Source organism: Aquarana catesbeiana, linkage group LG02 (assembly GCF_042186555.1).
Source record: "Aquarana catesbeiana isolate 2022-GZ linkage group LG02, ASM4218655v1, whole genome shotgun sequence".
Taxonomy (NCBI): domain Eukaryota; kingdom Metazoa; phylum Chordata; class Amphibia; order Anura; family Ranidae; genus Aquarana; species Aquarana catesbeiana.
In genome coordinates, this window is record NC_133325.1 from 557,254,521 (window position 1) to 557,279,460 (window position 24,940).

The following is a 24,940-nucleotide window of genomic DNA, read 5'->3' on the forward strand; positions in this document are numbered from 1 at the left end:
CATTTCCTGTCTTAAGAAGACTCTGACTGGAGACACTCCTGTGTTTAAAAACATGGTAGATTAAAGACCAGAAGCCTCTTCTAAGGCCTTTTTCTCCCTCACAGTCCTGCCCTGCAATGTGACATTGCAAGCATATTTATATCGTTGCTCTACCATCTCTCTGACCTGCTCCTTAACATCTTAAGGAGATTTCCCTCCATTGTTTTGGATGTGGTACACGCTGTTTGCGTTTATTTCTTAGCCACAGCTCCCTTTCGACAGTCTGACTCTGTTATTCCTGTTCCATTATCCATAGGTGGATTTGAAAGCTCATCATTCAAGCTTATGACTTCAATAACAAGGTTCCCCTTTTCCCCGTCAAAGAGCACTACATAGATCAATAAGTGCTTCACAGGCTTTTCAGCATCAGGGATTCGTGCCTCAGATTTGCAAGGCTGCTACCTGGTCTTCTGTTTACGTGTTTGTTCTACCAGGTGGATGTTTAGGCCTCAGCTGATGCCATCTTCAGTCATGAAGTTCTTCAGGTGACCCATTAGGCTCTGTTGAGCTGACTCTGTTAACCTGATGGTTTTTGAGCCTTTTAACCTTTGTTTGCTCTGTTTCTCACCCCTTAGTTGGACTGCTTTTGGATGTCCCAAGTTACTTGAGTAAGCATCATGTAAGTAAGCAGGTGCAGTCTACTTTCTTAATGGCAGGTGGTGCTCACTACAGTGGCACTGTCATTGGAGAGGAGGTCAGGAGGAACAAGACTCCTCTATGGTTTCCTAGGTCACTGGGGAAGCGATCCTATTAGAAGCTGCCACCCAATGTGACTCAAGCAGCCATCTTGGATCAGGCAGAGCCTTTGAAGGCCCTTGGCTCCCAGGTTTGGCATGTATTTTGTGAGTTGGTAGAGTAGGGACAGGTACCCCGCCTGGTAGGGATAAAACTAGTGGCGCAGAAAGGTTCTTGATGAGATGGGGAAGCAAGGGCTTTTCTGGACATCTGCCTGCTTGGGCACAAGACAGCCAGGCTGCATTATACCCCTCTCTGCAGGTGTTGCCAGTTCAGCTGAAAGCTGCTCTCTACACATTGTTGGAACTGTGAGTTTTCCTGGCTGGGCTGCCTTCCCACCGAGTAATTTGTGAACTGTCTTTCCATAATTTTAACACAAGTTCTTCCATTGAACTAAGACTGAGTATGTTATTGCCGCTGTACCCCACCTACATGTGTGATGTTATTCAAGATTAAGAATAAAGGATTTTTTGACAATAAAAGTCTTTTTTCTTTGTTCTTATGATCTTCCTCTACTATTGCTTGATAACAAAACTGAGGCAAGCTGACAGTGGAATGAGTTAGACTAAGCTGTTCTTACAGCTTTGTTTCATCATTAACCAATCTCCTGAAGGCAGCAGCATAACCAATGTACATGAATACTTTTCCTGTGTCCCGTAATGTACCCCATAAAAAGAATTTCACAGTAAGTCAAAAAAACTATTTCTTTATTACATTTTCCTCACACATGATTGGGTGTTTATACAGAATTCAGGTTCATCCAATTTACTAATATACACTTTGCTAAGTGAACAGCCTCTACTGCTTTAGTAAATTAACCCCAATGTGTACATCAACTTTGCAGCGGACAGGTTTATTATAAGCTGCATGCAGTTTATGGATGTAGACAATATTAATACGTTTTTTGTAACTGTGATACAGCAGGCTCTTCAAAGTGTGACGAGGAAGAAGAAGAAGAGATAGTGAAGAACACCAATAAAAAGGGCAAGAAGGGAAAGAAAGGAAAAAAGGTAGAGATTCAAAAAATATATTTCTACATTGCTGAAATTAGGTTAGCAAGTGACATGCTTCATTTTCAGAGCTAAACCCAACAGGTCCATAGGTATGTAATAGTATGGGGAATCATACAAACGATCAGAGGGCAACTAACTTAAATTTTAAATAAATAGGTGCAAAGTAGGATTAACAATGCAAACAGGGTCAGAACGGCAAACAGTAACCATACAGTACGGAACAATGTTTAGCAGATTATAAAGCTATGCAAACAGAAGCTCCTCAAAGCATTAGGTTGCAACAAATCACATTAAAAGCTCTGTAATAACAGAGACAAGGATCGAATCACTTCTTCAGTAAACAGCAAAGTACACAAATGGCTACCCTGTACAGGTACACCTATCCTCGCAGACAGTGCCCAGAACAGTGAAGTACAGGCTAGGCCTGGTAACAAAGGCAAATACACTAGCTGGAGGAATCTCAGGGATAGAAACACAGGTGAGTGGCTAGAGAAGTCTCAGAGCTAAGAACAGAGGCAAGCGGCTACCCCACACTTCTATTGCAGTACATTGGTAGCAATTGGAGAAGTGCTCTACACAGCAGCTAAGTCCTCAATAGAAGCTGCATGGTATTGGGTTCCTGCTGGGACAAACTGTGGAGAACCATACACCTGACTTCAAATCACATACCCAGCCACCTCTGCCTCATCAGGTGCACTTTCTGATTGTGGGGACCCAGAGCATTGTGAAGAGAGAAGTTAAAGGAGCCCACACGTGCCTCTTTCAAAGGGGAGCGCAAAGGGGCACCTCACTACAGGTGTATGTGTATGATACCACTTTGTTCCAACATTTTACGCAGTTATAATTAAAAAAATAAATAAAACCAGAATGGGTAAAGTAGTCAAAATGCTATTGGGTTTATATGCAAAACAATATTTAGACTATTACAACAATAAAGAATCTGTAACCAAAAAAAGATTCTTGTGACACATCTTAATATAGACTTTTTATCGAATTGTGATTGTTTTTTTTGCGATGCACTCTTTTTTATTTTATTGCTTATAGATGTTGTGAATACCTTATTAGTGTTCAGCTGCATACGATTCAGTGGTTTTATTTATTTATTTGCGCTGATTGTACTTTTTTATCCTATACATCTTAATATATCTCTATTATTCATTTTTTTTTCTGATGGTGCATTAACTAGTTCTAACGTCCCTGGATTAAGGGACAAAACTGAAAGCTGGATGTGAAAGATAAAACACACACACATTCGCTGTGCTGTGCTTTAAATTCTGTTCCCTCTGCCTAAATTACTTAGGCTGATGGTAATCTAGCTATCTTGTTACTGGCAATAACAATACAGAATTTAAAAAACACTCATCTGCACCTCACAGCATTACTCCTTTGCTGACCGAAACCAGCAAATTGTCGCATCATCTCTGCTACCTTGTTGAAAAACAATACCATAGCAGTTCTTTTAAGCGATCCCCCTGCTGACATTTTGCTGCTAGTGCTTCATGGCCTTTAGTCACTGGTCCTTAGTTGCCTTATGGACTACAGTCCAGATGTTAAAGAGCAATTGGTTTCCTACCAAGTACACTTAGTACTCTGCAAAAATGTTAAAATTTAAAATGACTGCATTACTAAACAAAATAGCTATAATTCAAGAACACAGTTAAAGATAAAGCTCAGATATTCAGCCACTTTTTAAAACGTGCTGACTTACTATGGGTTAAGTCCAACAAGGGGAATGCCACTTCATGGACTTGTCACTTTTATTTACAACTGACACTGTTCCTGAATGCTGGAAGTACAGCTATCACTATACTCCCAGCACTGTGACAGGAACTATACTGCATTCTCACACACAGTAGCTCTACCCACCCTTTCCCTTTGTTGTCTATTCACAAAAGGCTTTGTATTTTGTGAATGTGTTCACATAATGCAAAGCACTCTGTGATTGAGCAGGAGAAGGGGAGGCAGGGGTGGGCTACAAGCGACTCTGCAGCCGCAGGACCTAAGATCAGAAGGTCCAGCATCGGAGTGTATGTCAAAAAGTTTTTGTTTTAAACAAAGTGGAGAGGGATTAGAACTCTTGATCTGGCTTTTACTGATATCCAAGACTTCATTAGAGAGATTTACTTTTATGTATTTTTGTCCCACTGACATGTACCAGGCAGGAGGTGAGGAAAGGATCTGCAACAGCTACACACCCAAACTAAAAACCTTTTAGCTTGACTTACACTTTAATATAAAATGTAATGTCATATAATAACATATTATCCATTTATAGTCCAAGACCAATACTCAAGCCCCTAATAATCTGAATCTGAGTACTTGAATACAGGGGACCAAAGCTGATTTTGGTTTTTGATTGATCAGATTTCTTGTAAAATCAGGAAAAAAATGGAGAGCCAGGTCAGGTTACAGAAAAATATCTACAATTTTCATCATAATTTTTTGAGCAGGTAAGAAGATGAAAACACATTTTTTGAGTTGTTTTGTGCCCTTTCTTTACTTGCTGTCTTTTCAGAAGGAGGAACGTCCCCCCTCTCCAGTCATTGAGGTAGATAATCTGGAAGAATTTGTACTGCGACCAGCACCTCAGGGGGTCACAATCAAATGCAAAGTAACACGAGATAAGAAAGGAATGGACAGGGGATGGTACCCAACATACTATCTACACCTTGATAATGAGAAGAAGGTATGAGACAATTTAAGTAGGGACTGATGTGAATGTATAATATATATATATGTAAAGCGCTGCGTAAATTGACAGCAAAACAAGTACCTGAAATAATAATAATAATAAAAATAACATTTTCAATGGAAAGTACAAACTTTTGATATAGCTCATTCTGTCATTACATACATAAACATTTTTGTTTTGCTGTATATGTCTTCTACTTGCTTAGCTACTTATGGTATTTCAGGTTTTCTTATTAGCTGGAAGAAAGCGCAAGAAGAGTAAAACCTCCAACTACTTAATTTCTATTGATGCTACGGATCTGTCACGAGGAGGAGAGAATTTCATTGGGAAGCTAAGGTATTCAACATGAATTTCTATCCAAACATTTTTCATGCCCAACTTCATAGTGTACAGCCGTGGCCAAAAGTTTTGGGAATGACACAATTATTAATTTTCATAAAGTCTGCTGCTTCAGTGTTTTTAGATCTTTTTGTCAGACGTTACTACTATGGTATACTGAAGTATAATTACAAGCATTTCATAAGTGTCAGAGGCTTTTATTGACAGTTACAATTAAGTTAATGTAAAAAGCCAATAGCGCTCAACTTTTTCCTTATGCCCCAAATGCCGCGTACACACGAGTGGACTTTCTGGCATACTTGGTCTGGCGGACCAGAGTCCCCAAACAATCCGATCGTGTGTAGGCTTCGGCTGACTTTTTTTCCTCAAAAGTCCGCCGTACCTAGATTTGAAACATGTTTCAAATCTTAGTCCGCCGGACTCCGTTCCTGACGGAAAGTCCGTTCGTCTGTATGCTGGTCCGACGGACAGGGTATTGCATCTCGCGCTCTCTGCAATAGAAAAAACAAATTTTCCTATTGCGGCAAGCGCGGGGCATCCCAGGCCCTTAGGTTTGGTATGGATTTTAGGGGGACCCCACGCCGTTTTTTCGGCGTAGGGGGTTCCCTTTATAATCCATACCAGACTTAAGGGCCTGGTATGCCCCGCGACGGGGCTCGCAAGGTGTCAATCTCGCCGATAAAAGCGGCGAGATTCACTTCCTTTTCTAGTCCCGTCGTACCCGAGTCACGTTCAAAATGAACGGACTTGGCCATGTGTGGGCAAGTCCGTTCATTCTGAAAGTCTGCCGTAACTCCGGCGAAAGTCCGTCGGAAAGACGGGCGGACCTAGTTTGCCGGAAAGTCCGGTCGTGTGTAGACAAGTCTGTCCGTTCAGGTAGTCCGCCGGAATGTCCGGCGGAAAGACCGTCGGACCAAGTCTGCTAGAAAGTCCGATCGTGTGTACAAGGCATAACAATCAGAAAGGGGATTCATCAGAGAAAATGACTTTACCCCAGTCCTCAGCAGTCCAATCCCTGTACCTTTTGCAGAATATCAGTCTGTCCCTGGTGCTTTCCTGGAGAAAAGTGGCTTCTTTGCACCAGGCCATCCTTCAAAAGTCTTCTCTTCACTGTGCGTGCAGATGCACGCACACCTGCCTGCTGCCATTCCTGAGCAAGATCTGCACTGGTGGTGCCTCAATCCAGTCAATTGTAGGAGACAGTCCTAGCGCTTGCTGGACTTTCTTGAGCACACTGAAGCCTTTTTCACAAATGCAGTGGAAATTAATTTTCAAAGCAATGAGGGACTTTGCAATTATTTGCAATTCATCTGATCACTCTTCATAACATTCTAGAGTATATGCAAATTGCCATCATAAAAACTGAGGCAGCAAACTTTGTGAAAATTAATATTTGTGTCATTCTCAAAAATTTTGGCCATGGCTTGTACAGCACACATTATACTGTAAATGAAATTTGAACAATTCCATTAGAAAGCAGGAGTGACTGTAGCGAAAACAAGAGGGCGCACCAACCTTGCGCATTATCCAAGTGGTGTTTATTGGTATATAAAAAGAAAGTTAATATACTCACAAACAAGTAGGTCATAAAATCATATATCAAAGTCCACAATGGACACAAAGCGACCAGGTCACCGGGACCATGTCCAGCATGCCAGAGAACCTTTCAGATGGCTGACGCTTTTCGAGGGGGGATCCCCTCTTTCTCAGAGCCCATCTGTGATGCTGCATTGACACATTAAATATAGCAAATAGGTCTCATCACATGATCTAGAAACTCCAACCATTGGAGGGTGGGAATGGGAGTGGACAGAGAACAGGCCACATTCTTGTGCATAGGGAAGCATTAAAGAAACAGTGATGCTAGCAATGTAAAAACATAAAAAGATTTTTAAGAGATACACTATACACTTATAATAGAATTGTCAGCAGCAGCTGCTATTAAATAATCCACAAAAACTGGAAATGGAGCACCTACGCACGTGCACCTCCAAAATGAGTGAAAAAAATATTGCATTCACATGAAAAATTTGTAATTTATAAGTATATATGTTCCACTAATAAAATGAATTAAATAATCCCAGACACGCCACCTACCAGATGTAGCTGCATGTGGCAAGTCATCTTGAGTACAGACAAGATGATGCCCTATGCAGTGTAGTGATTGCTGGGTGTGGAATGCACGCTAATGCCATGATTTCCTCTTTCGGGACGCACTCGATCGAGTGTCAGAAAGCCGGAACATCGGGCTCCCATTAAGTAGATGGAAGGGGGCGGAGCACGCTGAACAAGGGCACGCCTGACCCCTGAGGGAGGAACTGAAACATCGAGTGTGCACCGTGCCCCCCCCCCCCCCCGCCCCCTGGAAAATAGAAAAGTAAACCCCGGTGGCCCTGGAAATGTGCCGCTAAACAGGAGAATGGGGGACAATGAACCACCGATATCAGAAGGGGCCAATTAAGCCGTGCATCCACCCAATGCCTCTCCAGGGACCCCAAGAGGAAAAGAGGCAGACCCAGAAGGTGCTCCACAGGGCACACAAAAAAAGGGGAACAAGAAAAAGAAAGGAATAATAATTTCCTTTCTTTTTATATACCAATAAACACCACTTGGGTAATGCGCAAGGTTGGTGCTCTCTCTTTTTGTTTTCTCTACAGTGTTTCCATTGGGAGTCCCCTGACTCTTGGAGGGCAGCAGGGCCTGTGCATCTACCTGTAGCCATTGAAATTGGTGGCGATATTTATTACCGTCACATCACTTTTGAGCGCAGGAGATTTTGTTTGTTTGTGATCATAAAGCAGGAGTGGCCTGGGTTGGCGCAGCCTTACCATAACTGGCCCCTGCTGGCTGCACAAAAATGGAGGAGGACAGCAAGGACAGACCTCAAATGCTGCATTTGTGGGTGACCCTCAAAGCCCAATCCCAGGAAACCTTAAAATGACCCCATTCAGTGAAAAGGCAGCCACACTGCAAGGGATCATTTTAAACCTACCCAGGTTTGGGTTTAAGCCTTGGACAGAAGCTCCCTGGATCTTTTTCAAGGGTCAGTATGTAATGTCTCTTCCTGAACCACCATAACACTGTCGTTTAATTAGGCTAGGCCTGGAAGCAGCATCTAGGAAGTGGCTAAAGCTGAGTTGTGACTGAAAGTCTAAGCGGCAATCCAGTATTTTTCATAATTGTCAAAATGAAATAAAATAGCTAGCATCAACCTGTCTGGGACAGATTTTCATCAAAAATTTGCGGATTATAACTTGCTGCTGTATGGTACCCATTACATAACATCTTCATTCTGTGTCCTCTGCTGTACATTTCCTATTCCAAAAGTCATTTATGTGATGCTGTACATTCCCTGTTTAACATTGCATAATTCTGTACATTGTGCTATATGTATATTTCCTATTTGACACTATCATATAATGTGTAAATAATAGATTATGCGGCGCTTACTAAACCATGAAACAAATAAAAAATATAAAAAAATTGTAAGAGACAAAATCAAATGGAGATTCAATTGGGAGAATCCATAAGGATGAGTCCTAACATTTATCCTCCATCAAAAATGTGTAACCAAATATTATAAAACTAACGTTACATCAATAAATGGAGCAAGAATAACCTACTCGGGAACTAACAAATAAGGTCCTTATAAGAGGGTCAATACTGCCTATGAGATAAATAAATCCTTACATCTGATAAGTGAAAGGAATAATATAAATAATCTTCCTAAGGCAGACTGGAAGACTATACCATAATAAGGGCAAAAATAGACTGGTGAAGTGCATAATACATGTATATGTACACATATAATGTATACTGTGTCCCTATTCTTCACCATCCCATTCTGTGCTCTATGCTGTACATTTCCTTTTTCACTCAGTCTCATTGTGTTTGCTGTGTTGTAATTTCCTATTCCACGTTGCTTCATAGTGTACACTGTGCTTTACCTTCCCTATTCCACACGGTCCCATTTTTTATTCTATAGTGTATACAGTATTGCCTTTCCACATCATCCGATCCCTAATGCTTTGTGGTGTTTGCATATGGGTGTAAATAGTCCTGCATGTGGCTTGCACATTTTGGGGAAGGACCATTTTCTTTTAATTTCTCTCCAGGCTAAAAGTTCATAGTCCGCCCCTGATAATAGGGATGGATTATCTAGAAGACACAGGCGGATTCACTAAAGAACTAGAGAATCTTCACCCTTTGGCCCAATATTTAATTAAATTCTCCAACGGTGTAAAAATTGAATTCCTGTTTACTTGTTTCATCTCATACAAACATCAAAAATTTATTTAACATCCCTATACAATAACAACTCCAAACAATTAATAAAGTGGCTGGGATTTTATGGAGAATTTAATATGTTTACCAAAATAATTACAAAATCTTAAATATAGAAGAATTTGCTGGCCGCCTCACTTAGGAGTACGGCGGCAGAGCTTCTCTCCTTCCCCAGAACAGGTATCTAATACGTGATCCAGCACTTCCGGGTAGGTGACACGCGCGTGAGCGGCTGGCGCGCCAGCTGTGCTGCAGTTAAACACAACACAAGCTTATCAGCGGGTTCCGGACAATTATTGACCATTGGCACCTGCTGATCGACAAAGAAGTTGGCAGGATAGAGCTCTGTGAACCTAAACAACACAGAGCTCTGTCCTGTCAGCAGGGATGTGCCGGTTTTTGTTTCCCAGCAGGTGATAAAAACCGGCACATCCCTTAGTAAAAACAGCACACAGCGAATGCATCAAGCACTGTTAGGCAAACATTTACCCCTTGACCGCCCTAGATGTTCACCCCTTCCCAACCAGTGTCATTAGTACAGTGACAGTGTATATTTTTAGCACTGATCGCTGTATTAGTGCCACTGGTTCGCACAAAGTCAATTGTCAAAAGTGTCAGTTTGTGTTAGATTTGCCCGCCATACTATCTCAGTCCCGCTAAAAGTGGCTGATCACCGCCATCACTAGTATAACAAAAAAAAAAAATTCCAGGGTATATACCATAATTTGTAGACACTATAAATTTCACATAAACCAATTAATATACGCTTATTGGGATTTTTCTACCAAAAACATGTAGCAGAACATATATTAACCTTAATTTATGAAGAAATTCGATTTTTAAAAACAAAATTATTGTATATGTTTTATAGCAGAAAGTAAAAAATATTAGGGTTTTTTTTTCAAAATTGTTGTTTTTTTTTCATTTATAGCACAAAAAAAACAAAAAAAAAAAAAACAAGGGGTGATCAAGTGCCACCAAAAGAAAGCTCTATTTTTGTGAAAAAAATGACATTTCATTTGGGTACAGTGTCCCATGACCACACAATTGTCAGTTAAAGTTAATTGTTAATTGTCAGTTAAAGGTAAATTGTCAGTTAACACAGTGCCAAAAAGCAAAAAATGGCCTGCTCATGAAGGGGGTAAATCTTCTGGATGGCAAATGGGTAGCCTCCCTGGCGGTATTCCCGAGTGTGGCTCGGGGTTAAAATTCAGTACCATTAGCGGTAACCCCGAGCCACACTCGGGATCGCATTGCAGGATCCTGGGGCGGCGTTACTTACCTTGTCCCCGGGATCCTGCGATGTCCCCCGCAGTGTCCGAGGACTCCGTCCTCCTCCGAAGCCTCTCCGTGCCAGGCTCCGTTCCCTGCGAGCGGCGCGACGCACGGGGGCGGAGCCTGGCGGCAAATTCAAAAAACTGTCAAAATCATAACACATACAGTACTGTAATCTTACAGATTACAGTACTGTATGAAATGATTTCACATCCCTTTTGTCCCCAGTGCTCTGGCCCATGCCCTGCATGCAGTTTTACATGATATACACTGTTCTTTCTGCCTGGAAACTGGAGATTGTCCATAGCAACCAAAAAGTGTCCCTTTACGTCAAAAGTGGCTTTAGACCAGCTAGAAAACAGCGATAGTAAATTAGAACACTTGCAGAATTGAGCGATAGTGAATTGTGGGGAAATTTATTTTATTACTATTTTTTAAAATTTTTTTTAATTATTTATTTTTATTTATTATATTATAATTTATGTTTTTGTGTTTCAAACTTTATCATACCCGGGATATCTACTAGACTCTGGTTTGGACAGATTTAAGTGTGTTATTGTTAAGATTTACAGACCTACAATATAAAACGCCAAATTTCCATGCAAAATAATGGTACCGCTTTCAGCACCTAAAATCCGAAATAATCATACCGCCAGGGAGGTTAAGCACACTTTAAAAATATATCATAGCTGATCAAACAAAGTTTCAGTCATCCTTGTTACAAAACTTTTGGAAAAGATACCACTACTCTCTCCACATATTACATCAATTACAAACAGATCTTGCTTTTGAATGACATTATTCATGTGAAGTGAAAGACACATTTCAACAAACTGTCATCAGGGGTAAGTGTGGTACATATCTGAAATATAATGTAAATTTTTAATACATATTCATTATCATTAATATAAAAAAACTTCTGCGCTACTATATTATAATTATATAAAGTGCACATATAGTGCGGTAGCTGCTTAACACAAATAGTGTTCACATATAAACTATGAAAAAATGAAAGTATGTAATCGTGAAGCGCTACCTCTTTAAACCATTTAAACCATGTGTTGTGCTAAATCAAGGTGAATAGTGCCACCCAGTGGCTAGTGCAAATATAAATGTACTTAATACATGTAAACCACTTGTAATAAAAAAAACTCCTATGAATACAAAGTATTCTCCTATGAAAAAAAACACCTAAATAAAATAATCAAAATGGGCATTAGCACCTAGTGGTAAAAAAATTATTCAAATAAAGAGTCCATGCAAAGTGAACATGTGGAATCCATTCTATGGTAACAGTGAAGTCCTTCAGTGACTAAATGGATAATCTTCACAGTGACATATACCCTCCACCAGTCAGCCAATGCACTCACCTCCCCATAAGACCCCCACTTGGGTCTAGTCGCTGCCCCTCTGTGCTCTCCAGCCCCCCAGTGCTCTCTGCCCCCCGTGCTCTCCAGCCCCCTTGTGCTTTCAGCCCCCCCCGTGCTCACAGGCTCCCCGCTGGCCCCCTGTGTTCTCCAGCCCCCCTGTGATCTCAGCCCCCCCATGCTCACAGGCTCCACCCAGTACTCTCTGGCCCCCCCTGTGCTCTCCAGCCCCCCCCCCCCCCGGCTCTACACCACCCCATGCTTTTCATCCCCCCTGCGCTCCCTGCCCCCCCCCCCATGCCTTTTGGCGCCCCTGTGTTCTCTGGGCCCCCTGTGCTCTTTCCGGGTCTCCCTCGCCTCTGTCAGGATGGAGAGTGGGGAAGGGCCTGGTAAAAATGTCATGAGCTGCTGAGTCTAAAATACCCGGGCCTATTTTTTGTCCCAGTCCAGGCCTGGCCTGAATTCATACTTGAGCAGAGTTTAAGCAGATCATACTCTTGGTGATTTTTTTTAAAAATCTGTTTTTTTTTTTTGCTGACGATCAACAGGTGTGTTACAGCCATTTTTCTATCATTTGTGCATGTGTATCAAGCTTTAAGAGTTTGATTCCTGGGCTGGGCAAGGGGAGAAAAGCAATTCTATAGGAAGAAAGGAGGCATTTAAAACATGTGCAAAATGTGGATTTATTACATGTTTACAGGCAATTCTATTGTAGTCTATGGGACCAAAAATGCCTGAATGCACTAAAAAAAAAAAAAAAAAAAAAAAGCCTCATCTACTTTTTTTGAGCCTAGGGTGTAAAGCCAAGGGCGACCGAAAATACAAGTGTGAACAGGGACAATTAGAAAAAATGGTATTCTACATACTATGTACAAGTGTGAATGGGGCGACTCATTGGCCATCACCACTGAAGTGAAAGCCGCACCAGATGAGCACATTAGCCATCCATCCACAGCATAGCCAGAGTTTAGGTGAAAGTGCTAGCACAACACTTCTGCAGGTTATGAGTAAGCTCTAGTAACAGTATGAAACGTGTCACCTTTTGCTGTACCCCATCCTGTCTGTGATGTCTTTTGCATGAAGGATCAATAAAGGTGAACTGTTGTCGCGAATTCCGGATTTATTTTGATTTTGTATCATTGGCAGTCTCTTAATGTGTAGCATACTAAACTGGCAGTTGCCTCACATGCAGCACAACAAACAGTTAAATCTCTCAGTAGCAAATAGATTTAATAGTCAGTGTAGTAGGGCTACACTAAACTGATACTGCAGGCTTGGAGCGGCGCCGATCTGTTATGGTGTTTGGGAGCTTCTAGTTTGGAGGCACTGATGCACCTATTTAGCTTCACTGTTGACAATGGCTTCTTAGAACTAGAATGCACCACTTCATTTGAAGGAGATTATCAATTATGAGACGTTTCTTAACATTTCCTTTTAACAAAATGCATGTGGCCAGTCAGAAATGCTGCACAATCTGACAAGCATACTTTAGGAAGTATAGCTATTTTCATTTCACAAAATCTGGTATTTTTTATAAAAAGTCAACTAAAATATACAAATAGTGCAATAATACAACTGTTTAAATGCAATTGTGTGTTAAAAAGACTTTTTTTTCCTTTTTGTGCCTGACCTTCTTTTCTCAGATCTAACCTGATGGGTACAAAATTTACTGTGTTTGACAACGGTGCAAACCCAGAAAGAGCCAATTCTGATTGGTCCAATGTTCGGCAGGAGCTTGCAGCAGTTGTTTATGTAAGTACTTTCATTGACTAATACCTTATAACAGCAAAGTTAAATAAAATACTAGCAGAAATAAACCAAAAGACAACCTGGGAGCACAACCTATGGTCAATCTAAATGCTATAGCATATTTGTAGTACTGTTCATTCATCTACACAAATCAACTTTCCACCACTGTGCATGGACATGGCAAAGAATAACCTCAAAGGTCAACTTCTATTATCTTTGTTGATTAACAATTTTCCCTTTAAATTTTCTGGTGCATCATGGCATCATGGTGCACTGCCTTCTCAAGCATATAAGCTCCATCATCTCAGAGCTGGCTAACTATAAATTTGTGATGATCATTGATTAGTGACTGCGGCATTTCTAGCATCACCTATTCGCTTGTTAAGAAGGCTGGAAATGAAGTCCCTTACCTTAACATCATGCCATGCCAGGTTGGGCCTTTCCTAACTGAGGTTTTCCCTGTGCAGCCCCTAAATAGGATTTGATCAGAGAGCCCATTCATGTGGTCTGGGGTAGGGATTGGCGAACGATTCGGCTCAAGCATAAGTTCGGGCCGAACTTTGGTTGTTCAGAGGTTCGGTGAACAATGAACATTATGTGGTGTTCGTGGCAAATTCGAAAGCCGCGGAACCCCGTCCATGGGACACTAACATGAAAAACCAAAAGTGCTAATTTTAAAGGATATTCAAGTTATTGTCATAAAAAGTGTTTGGGGACCTGGGTCCTGCCCCAGGGGACATCTATCAATGCAAAAAAAAGTTTTAAAAACGGCCGTTTTTTCAGGAGCAGTGATTTTAATAACGCTTAAAGTGAAACAATAATAATGAAATATTCTTTTGAATATCGTGGGGGGTGTCTATGGTGTGCCTGTAAAGTGGCACAGTTTTCCCGTGTTTAAAACAGTACTACAGCAAAATGACATTTCTAAAGGAAAAAATGTCATTTAAAACTGATCACGGCTGTAATGAATTGTTGGATCCCTTCAATACAGATAAAACTCATTGAAAAAAAAAACGGCATGGGTCCCCCCCAGTCCATTACCAAGCCCTTTGGGTCTAGTATGAATATTAAAGGGAACCCCCGAACCAAAATTTTAATAAAATTGCCTGGGGGTCCCCCCAAAATCCATACCCCTTACCAATTCACGTAGTGGGGGGGTCAGGATCTGGGGGTCACCTTGTTAAAGGGGGCTTCCAGGTTCCGATAAGCCCCCTACCCACAGACCTCCACAACCACCGAGCAAGGGTTGTGGGAATGAGGCCCTTGTCCCCATCAACATGGGGACAAGGTGCTTTGGGGGCGACTCCAAAGCATCCCCCCCATGTTGGGCATGTGGCCTGGTATGGTTCAGGAGGGGAGGTGCTCTCTCTTCCCCCCTCTTTGCTTGCTGCCTGCCAGGTTGCATGCCCGGATAAGGGTCTGGCATGGATTGCATGCCCGGATAAGGGTTGCATGCCCGGATAAGGGTCTGGCATGGATTTTGGAGGGGACCCCTAAGCCATTTTTTTAAAAATTTGGTGCAAGATTCCCCTTAAAATCCATACCAGACCCTTCAGGTCTGGTATGGATTTTAGGGGGACCCCCACGCCATTTAAAAAATAAAATTGGCGCAGGGTTCCCCTTAATATCCATACCAGACCTGAAGGGCCTGCTATGGTTTTTTGGGGGTCCCCCAAGCAATTTTTTTTTAAAACTTGGTTCGGGGTTCCCCTTAATATTCATACCAGACCCAAAGAGCATGGTAATGGACGGGGGGGGGGGGGGTTTGGACCCATGCCATTTTTTTCAATGAGTTTTATCTGTATTAAAGGGATTCGACAATTCATTACAGCCGCGATCAGTTTTAAATGACATTTTTTCCTTTACAAATGTAATTTTTGCTGTGGTACTGTTCTAAACACTGGAAAACTGCGCCACTTTACAGGCATACTATAGACACCCCAGGCATGATATTTAAAGGAATATTTCATTTTTATTGTTTTACTTTAAGCAGTATTAAAATCACTGCTCCTGAAAAAAAGGCAGTTTTTAAAACTTTTTTTTGCATTGATCCATGTCCCCTGGGGCAGGACCCGGGTCCCCAAACACTTTTTATGACAATAACGTGCATATAAGCCTTTAAAATTAGCACTTTTGATTTTTCATGTTTGTGTCCCATAGACTTTAACGGTGTTCGCGTGTTAGTCCGAATTGTTTGCCTGTTCGCAAGTTCTGGTGTGAACCGAACCGGGGGGGTGTTCGGGTCATCCCTAGTTTGGGGCAGTGGCGGCTGGTGCTGGGGGGGGGGTAAAAAAACAATTTGAAAAAAAATCAATTGCAGCCACTGTGCCCTCAAACGCTGCCACTGTTCTCATCAAACGCTGCCACTGTTCTCATCAAATGCTGCCACTGTGCCCATCAAATGCTGCCACTGTGCCCATTAAACGCTGCCCCGTACAAGAGGACACCTTGGTAAGGTGTGGTGTAAAAATAGCAAATATTCATTCGCTATGGTCACATAATTGGGTGGGATCAGGGCGCACTCTCTGCGCCCCAAGCCCACCCTATTTTGAAGCCTATGCCTCTGGCTCTAATCAGGTGCTTCAAAAAAATACACCCCCTCCTGTCCCCGCCATAGGAATCCATGCGTCCGGCGTCCTGAAAGGGGCCGGGCGCATGGATAGGGAGGCAGCAGCAGGGATAGGGGGGCGGCGCCCATGCGCCCACAATGCATGGGCCGCCACTGGTTTGGGGTAGGGGACATTGAGGCTTTAAAGGGTTATCCAATATAAAACAAGTATACAACTTATAACAAACATAACAGGCCTAGCTTTAGCAGCCCATGCCTACATAAAATACCATTTATTCTAAGACCGAGACAGATGTGGACCACATAAACACGTGACAAGACTTACAACATAAATAGACCTGAGGTGTGGCTTTTGGTCGTCTGGTAGGTAAGCTAAGAAAATGGGCCATACCCAAGATAAGTAATAGATAATTGTGGAGGAAAAATGTGCTGAGAAATGCTGTAAAAAGGGGAATGGGAAGGTATTGCGCACTGGAACCGACAGAGAGCAAGAGCGAGTGGCCAGCTTAAATACCCACCGGGCTCCTCCCATAAATTCAGGCCACCATACTGGCCTTCTAATTTATGGTTGTGGCCCTAAGACCGAGACAAATGTGTATCACATAAACACGCGACAAGACTTACAACATAAATAGACCTGAGGTGTGGCTTTTGGTCACCTGGTAGGTAAGCCAAGAAAAGGGGCCAAAAATAAGCAGGTAGGGGATATATCTTTATTGGTTTTAAGCTCAGTGAGCAATCTTTGAGAAGGCTAGGGCCACTTGAGGGTTCGGAATACATCTGGCGAAGCAGGCGGACCTCCATCTGCCTAGCTTCTTGATCATATGGTCTGGTACTCTGTGCTGAGATGCGGCTGAGGCTGCGCCGATCCGGAAGGAATGTCTAGAATACCGCGCGGGGTCTAGGCCTAAGTTGAGCAGTAGGACCCTAACATGTTTGATAAACTGACTGCCAGTCAGGGGGTTGACCGGAAAAGGCAGTAATGGGCTGGAGATTAGTTGGCTGGGTAGGTGAGAGAGCAGACGGTCAAGGATGGTCACTGGGCACCAGGCAAGTTAATATCTACTCCAGATCTGGTTTGTTGCATTTTGGAGACTGTAAGGTGAAGTACATAATGGTTTGGGAAGCAAGTCAACAGGTGTCTGTACAGTAGCTCGCTAGATCGTAAGAAGCCATAGAAACCCAGGTAGATGGCCGCCTGGATGACCAGGCTGGGCAGGAGCCCAAGGGGGAGTGTGTGAGGATTTCGGACATGCCTCTGAAGATAGTGCTTGTGATGGGTAAGTGTTTGCCATTGGTAACGGGCTGCTGCTTCTGAACTCTGCGCAGCAGGGCTTTCACTGTATGGGCTGTGAACACAGATGGCTGTCCGGGATTCTGCAAGGACAGGAAATGTTGAATACTGGCTAGGTACAGCCTGATAGTGTTATGAATGAGAGCCAGCTGTGTTTGGCAATAAGATATGAAAGCTAGGATGTGAGTGACGTTGTCTGCTGTGGTTCGGCTAGGAACCTGCAGTAGGTGTTCCAGGCCATGCGGTAAGCCTTAAGTGTGCTGCTAGACAGCGAGTGGTTGATGAGCCGGGTTGCATTGGCAAGATGTGGCTTCAATACCTTGTTAGTTGAGACCAAGATGGGATAGGAGTGGATGATGGGTCGGCTCCGGATACCTGCAGGAAGAATGAGACAAAATTGAAGCGAGACATTGCATCTGCTGTGGCATTGCACTTGCCAGGGATATGCTCACAGTAAATGTTAATTGGTGATGTAATGATAATTGCACCAGCCTGCGCAGGAAAGACATGATGGGGAGCGACTTGGATCTACCCTTATTAATAATGTCGGCCGTAGCCTGGTTGTCTGTTGTGAAGAGTACTGTATGACCTGTACACGCGTGGTCCCAGACTTGGGCTGCTGCCACAATGGGGTACAGTTCAAACACAGACGAGGATCGAGTGAAACCAGGAATCAAGCAGATTTCTGGAGGCCAGGGACCGGAGAACCAGTGGTGGCCAAAAATAGCAGCAAAGGCTGCAGCGTCTGTGACTACTTGTGGCGACTGGGCTGATACTGAGGGAATAAACATGGATATGCCGTTCCAGTTGGTGAGGAACTCGTCCCACATAGTTAAGTCCACTATGGCTGCTGGGTCTAGTCTGAGGACTTGGTACTCAGGTGAGAAAGACGAAGAGCCATGAGATGAAAGAGTGCCCCTGTGGAATAATCCTCATCGCAAAATTGAGCATGCCCACCAAGGACTGCAGCTGTCTTGTAGTACAGCCCTGTGACCGGGTAAAATCATGAATGACCAACCTAACATGGGCTAGTTTGTCATCAGGCAGGCTAGCCTGCATAGCCTGCGTGTCCAGGACGATGCCCAAGAAGGTGATGGAATGTTTCGGGCCTTCCACTTTGTGTTTGGCTATAGGCACATTGAGATTGTTGAAGACCACTCTTAGCTTGTCTAGATCTACTGAGGGTATGTCTGGCCGTTCAATGAGCAGAAAGTCATCGAGATAATGGGTAACCTTGTGGCACTGGGCCTGGTAGGATAGGATCAAAGTGAGGGACCGGGCGAAAACGTCAAGAAGCCACGGGCTGCTTTTAGAGCCAAAGGTCAGCTTGGTGGCAAAATAGAAAGAATCCCTCCACTTCATGCCGTGCCACCACCAGAGGGGTGGTTCGACAGGCAGGAGTTTGAAGGCATCTGCGATAACTGCTTTGGGTAGCCAGGCGGCGGTACTTATCTTGATGATGGCCCAGATGGCCATGTCGGCTGCCTTGTCTTTAAGAGAAAGTTCCTCGGAAGGGATCAGGGAGTTCAAACTAGGGATATGTGAGAAATGAGGCACAGACAAGTCGTAAACTAAGCAGAGTTTATTTGTGAACTTGCCCTTGACAAGCCCAATAGGGCTGACTCTCCAAATCTGCAAAGGTGACTGTGAGAAGGGGCCGATGATGAACCCTTTATCTAACTCCATCTTTAAGAGAGTGTCTATGGCCTGAGCATCGATGGCCACTGACTGTAGGATTTTGCACTTGTGAGTGGAGAGGGGTAAGGTGATGAAGTCGGTGTGGAATCCTGCCGTGAAGCTGTGTAGCAGGAATACTGCCAGTGAAGGGGTGGGGTGTGTGGAGCGGTAGAAGCTCAGATACAGGACATCCACCTGGCTTAGTCAGGATTTGTTAAGCTGCTTCAGACGACAAGTGGACTTTGGGTGAGCCTTGTGACATGAAGTACAGACGTGCAGTAGGCGGCACTGGCTGAAGGAGCACCAGCTTTGGTTAAAGTTGTTGCATATCACCATGCCCCCCACTGAAAAGACTGGTCGTCCCAACTTGTCTACCTGCTGCTGTTGTGGTGGGCCTAACGGGCCCTGGTTGAAGCTGGAGGTGGAAGGGAAATTGACAGGGTGTCTTGTGGCTGCCTCAGAGCACCAATTTGCTGTGTGGGCGGAGTATTGGCAAATCGCACACAGTGGGGAAGGAAGACCAGCAAAGTGGAGATAGAATAGTTCCATGTCTGTGCCGCTCCAGTCAATACTGATCTGGAAATGGGCGCGTCTTGCTGCTGCTTTGGCTGAGAATGACAGATGGTAGTCATAGAAGGAAAAGCCACCATATTTGTAAGCAAGATCTATGACTGCATGGAGGTATAACTCCAGCTCCTCCCTCCTGCTGGGGGTGGCTGAACAAAGGTCGTCCCTGAACATCCCAAAGGCCAGGGCAAACTCGGTGGGTGACAGCTAAGGACTTGACAACTACTGAGAGGTACCCCCAGGCGTAAGATTTGTTGTCAGTCTTGGGCTGGGATGAGCAGAGATGCCAAATTGACGTCTTTGTCCTCTAATATATCCTTCCTGACGCTGGCTGGGACAAGATGAGCGGGGAGGACGATAGGTGTAGAGCCTGGTGTACCTGCAGAAGGAGAAGCTGTCATCGGGACCAAGACCGGATCAGGGAGGGCCGTGGGTCGGCAAACTTCCAAAAGGGTGACTCTGGTCTGGACGTCCGAAATTGTTGCAGTTAAGGAGGAGACCAAAGAATGCAGCTGGGAAATGGCCCTAGAGATGGATTGCAGAGATACCTGCTTTGTGCTGGGCTGTAGCTGGAGGCAGGAAGAGGAGCCTAAAAAGCTCTGCCTTCCTGGCCGTGGCAGGAAAGGGAATATATCTGCGTCTCAGCACAGAAATGAGCTTGGGGATGGTCCATCCCCTGAGGGACTGTACGCTGCCGCACTCTGAGCCCACGGAGGGTGACAGAGGGACAGGTGTGGGGGTCCTCGCTGCCAGCCTGTGACATGGCTCTGGCTAGAAGACAAAAGGGGCAGGGGTGCTCATGTTTAAGAAGAGACATAGCTGTAGGATAGAGAGCCAAGTGGTAAAGAGAAAACCCAGAGAGGAAGAAAAAAGAGAAGTACAGGAAAAGGAATGATAGGCGTAGACAGGAGCTGACAGTGTTCTGTTGTGGCAGAACTATGTAGAGTGAAAATTTAGAAAACTCAGAAGAGTGCCAGGAGACCGAGGTGGGCCAGGAGATGATTGGCCAGATAACCGATAGCTCCGGTGCCTGTTTGTGGCAAACCTAAAGATCAGAACCCCAGGGTGTACTGGGGCGAGAAGATGAAGTCTGGTACAGCCTACATAGCAATGTTGTGGTCTGTAGTGGGTGACGTATGCTCGGCCTGCCAACACTTGTATTGCCAGCAAGCCTACTGTTAAACAACCTTGTCTACGAGGTGAAGGGCGTCCTTCGAAAATAGAGTGTCATGTATAGACATATGTGACAGAAACTAACGCCTGAAGAGTACTTCCAATGATGTATGTGAAGTAACAGTAACAGTTGTTTTTTTTTTTTTACCTGGGAAATAACGTCCAACCTGGTACAGGATGGCACCTGAACTCGACTGACCTGAGGGAGAAAGACAGACGGAAAATAATAAGTGGCTCGTATGAATGCCACTAGAGACAAGTGGCCGATTAGGTGCCACTAAAATTAAGTGTGGCTGTGTGAGTGCCACTGAGTGTGCTTGCAGCGATTTGCAAGAAGTTGTGTAGAGATGCGTACTTGCAGCATTTGCAAGGAGTTTTAGGCTGAGAAGCATGTTTGTGGCATAGCAAATGGGTAGCTGCTGAGATGCGAGTACTTGCAAAGATTGCAAGAAGTGTATGCTGAGAAGCCTGTTTGTAGCAAATGCAATGGGTATATGCTGAGATACGAGTTTTGCAGCGATTGCTGATGCGTGTTCTTGCAATGATTGCAACAAAGGTAACCTACTGATAGGCGAAAAGAAAAAGATAGCAGAAATAGTATGTGTAGGAACAAACTGTGAAAATGGCATACGTAACGATTCTTAGATTTATAATAGGGAGTGTAACTAATTGAGTGTGGAATACTCGTGATGCGAACTGATGCGACTAGGTTCGGTTTGGAGTGTGATGCATGTGGCTGCTGACATGATCCGAATTGGTCAGAACAATAATATGAATAATGAAAGGTAGGGTATGGTACGAACCACTACGATTGGTGCGTGGGATGCGAGTGAAGCGAAGCGTTTGTGCCGCCAAGGCGACTTAGGCCTGAATCGGAGTGGTGTGTATGGCATGAAGTGATATGGACCAGTGAGTGAGACAACGAATCGTTAGTAGGGTATGGGAGTGAGCGGTATGAATCGGTGCAGGATGTGTCCGATGCGAACCATTGGGCCGCTGATGCGACTAGGTAGGAAGCGGACTGTGGTAAGTGTGCCATGCATCCGTTGTGAATCAGAGAAGAAACAGGAAAGGGCCTGTGACTGCTGCGTACTGGAGGCCTACGAACGATTCGTAAGCTCCAAGGCAGAACCGAACAAGGAATGGGGAACAAAACGAGAAATAAGCTGGTTGAACGTAATACGACAAGGGGGGTAATGAATCCTACCTGTGAAAGCGAGCAAGGCTTTGAATGACAAACCACGAATAAGCAACCGCAACGTACTGTATTCAGAACAGACTCACGAACACACAGTGAGCTGAAGAGTCGGCCCGGTGACGTAACGAATCGCGCACTGGAACCGACAGAGAGCAAAGGCGAGCGGCCAATTTAAATACCCACCGGGCTTCTCTCATAAATTCAGGCCACCATACTGGCCTTCTAATATATCTTAAATCAAATCTGTTCAGCTCTAAGCTGAAAAACCATCTCCTTAAAACATTATGACAGTAATTAACATGAAAATAAAAGGGTGATTGGAGAGGAGCTGCATTTAAAGGGGAATCCATGTGCTGTCTGCAGAGAAAGCTCAAAATTAAAAGAGAAGTTGAGGTTTTTTTTTTCCCCCTAGAATCATGCTTACCTAGGTGGATGCAGCATCGGTCGCGATCTTTCTGAAGCCTGGACAGGCTCTGTGACGTCTGCTGAAAACGGGTCACAGGAATGCAGAACAAACTGCACTACTGTTGTCCACAAGAGAAGTACAGCCAAATGAGCTTTGGCTGCACTTCTACTTTAACGCAGTTGTAAGTCACTACCTACATACCTAGTGAAGTGACTGGCCTCAGGTGATGCACAGAGATGAAACACATCCTCCTACATAAGTTGTACCTTTTTATCTGAAGCCCTCTCCATAGTCTTTTGAAGCACACATTTTACACAGCATCTCTCAGCTCTGAAAAGCAGGAGATGGGGATCTGAAGTCTCCCACTGCAGAGCTCAGTGAGGAGAGCTCTGTGCCTTGATTGGAGGGAAGGCACACCCCCTTCTCTCACAGTACACAGGGAACATGCAGAGCTGTGGCTGTCAATCACAGGCTGTCACCAATTATCTCTTGGAGTCGGAAAAAGCTGTCAGAGATGATAGAAGTGCATATAACAGCTAGGTAGCAGAGAGAAATCTCATTCAGTGCTTTGGATAGAGACAAGTACACAGTATGGAAGGATGTGCTTTGTTCATATTTCATGTCTGAGGTTTACAACCACTTTAATTGGTTAGAAATCTTGTCTGGAGGAAGAGTGCCTTCTGCTATAGATAGTAAAGCTGTACAGTATAGGTGGCACCCTCCTAGTTAGGTACTACTAGGTAAATTTAGTTTATTTGTGGGCTTCACTGTAATCAGGGGAGCTGGGTTTGATTGTTACAGGCTGTACTGGGTTCTGCAGCTGCAGGCTCGCCTACTTTCCCCTGTATTCTAGAAGGTGCTGAAACATAGTGGGCTGGAAGGGGCCAATCTGGGGCTGATTATTCATAATGCCTCAGCCAATCCCTTTTCAGAAGAGGGGGTATAAATGGTCTGGGGCCTAGAACAGCAGGGTCCTTTGCCAGTAGGAGAATGGCCCAGCCTGGAGGGGCTGTCTGCCTTTCAGGGTGATCCAGAGGAGTCTGCAGGAAGTTCTGTACAGTCTCAGCTCAGGCAGAGCTGGGGAACCAACTACCAAAGCTGCAAGAACAGTTGGAGCAAAGTCTGTGGAGGATCTGGCCGGGAATGTCACGGTACAGGATCTGGCTGGCACTTTAATGCCCCGTACACACGGTCGGACTTTGTTCGGACATTCCGACAACAAAATCCTAGGATTTTTTCCGACGGATGTTGGCTCAAACTTGTCTTGCATACACACGGTCACACAAAGTTGTCGGAAAATCCGATCGTTCTGAACGCGGGGACGTAAAACACGTACGTTGGGACTATAAACGGGGCAGTAGCCAATAGCTTTCATCTCTTTATTTATTCTGAGCATGCGTGGCACTTTGTCCGTTGGATTTGTGTACACACGATCAGAATTTCCGACAACGGATTTTGTTGTCGGAAAATTTTATATCCTGCTCTCAAACTTTGTGTGTCGGAAAATCCGATGGAAAATGTGTGATAGAGCCCACACACGGTCGGAATTTCCGACAACAAGGTCCTATCACACATTTTCTGTCTGAAAATCCGACCGTGTGTACAGGGCATAAGGAGACATCCATGTATACAGGGACAAAGTGAGGAGAGGCCTCACAGAAATCCTGGAAAGAGACTGTTGCTGCCTGTGCTCTTCTGCTGAAGAGACTGTTCTAGATTTGCTGGCCAGAGCTGTGTCTAGTGTGGTATCCCTCTGTGCTGAGTTTGATCATATTTTCCATCCTGAAAGTCTTTTCTGCAAGACGTTAACCATTGCAAGATAGTGTACTCAACCGAGTTTATTTTAGTTCTGGGTATCCCAATGCTCACCCTAATCCCTATCCAAGTTCTTAAAAAATAAAATCTATAAAAAGACACCATCTGCTTGGTTACTGTGTATAGAGACTGAGAAAATACTGTGTGCCTGGCTGCCATGCACCAATTAGGGAATAGATCCTGGGGCAAACAGCGAGACCAGTTTGGGGTCTGCGCTACAGAAAAAAATATGCAACTAGTTTATTGCTATTGTGACTATTTATTCCCATCTGGTGATATGTGGCAGTGGGCGTGCAGTGGTGCTTATTCCATAGCATATGTGATCAACATACACTATATTGTCAGAAGTATTGGGGCGCCTGCCTTTACATGCACATGAACTTTAATGGAATCCCAGTCTTAGTCTGTAGGGTTCAATATTGAGTTGGCCCATCCTTGCAGCTATAACAGCTTAAACTTTTTCTGGGAAGCCTGTCCACAAGGTTTAGGAATGTGTCTATGGGAATGTTTGACCATTCTTCCTGAAGTGCATATGTGAGGTCAGGCACTGATGTTGGATGAGAAGGCCTGGCTCGCAGTCTCCGCTTGAATTTATCTCAAAGATGTTCTATCGGGTTGAGGTCAGGACTCTGTGCGGGCCAGTTCCCCCACTGCAAACTCGCTCATCCATGTTTTTATGGACCTTGCTTTGTGCACTGGTCCAAATCATTTGGTGGAGGGGGATTATGGTGTGGGGTTGTTTTTCAGT

General features: G+C 44.1%; 1 protein-coding gene across 1 annotated transcript in view; it reads left to right on the forward strand.

Annotated features, from left to right (window-relative positions):
* The window catches only part of TULP1 (TUB like protein 1), a 112,476-nt gene that overhangs the window by 81,922 nt on the left and 5,614 nt on the right, over positions 1–24,940 (forward strand). Inside the window, exons 7-10 of the mRNA XM_073616001.1 lie at positions 1,696–1,784; positions 4,303–4,473; positions 4,703–4,815; positions 13,388–13,496. Coding sequence (XP_073472102.1) covers positions 1,696–1,784; positions 4,303–4,473; positions 4,703–4,815; positions 13,388–13,496 — 482 coding nt within the window. The remainder of the gene's footprint in view (positions 1–1,695; positions 1,785–4,302; positions 4,474–4,702; positions 4,816–13,387; positions 13,497–24,940) is intronic.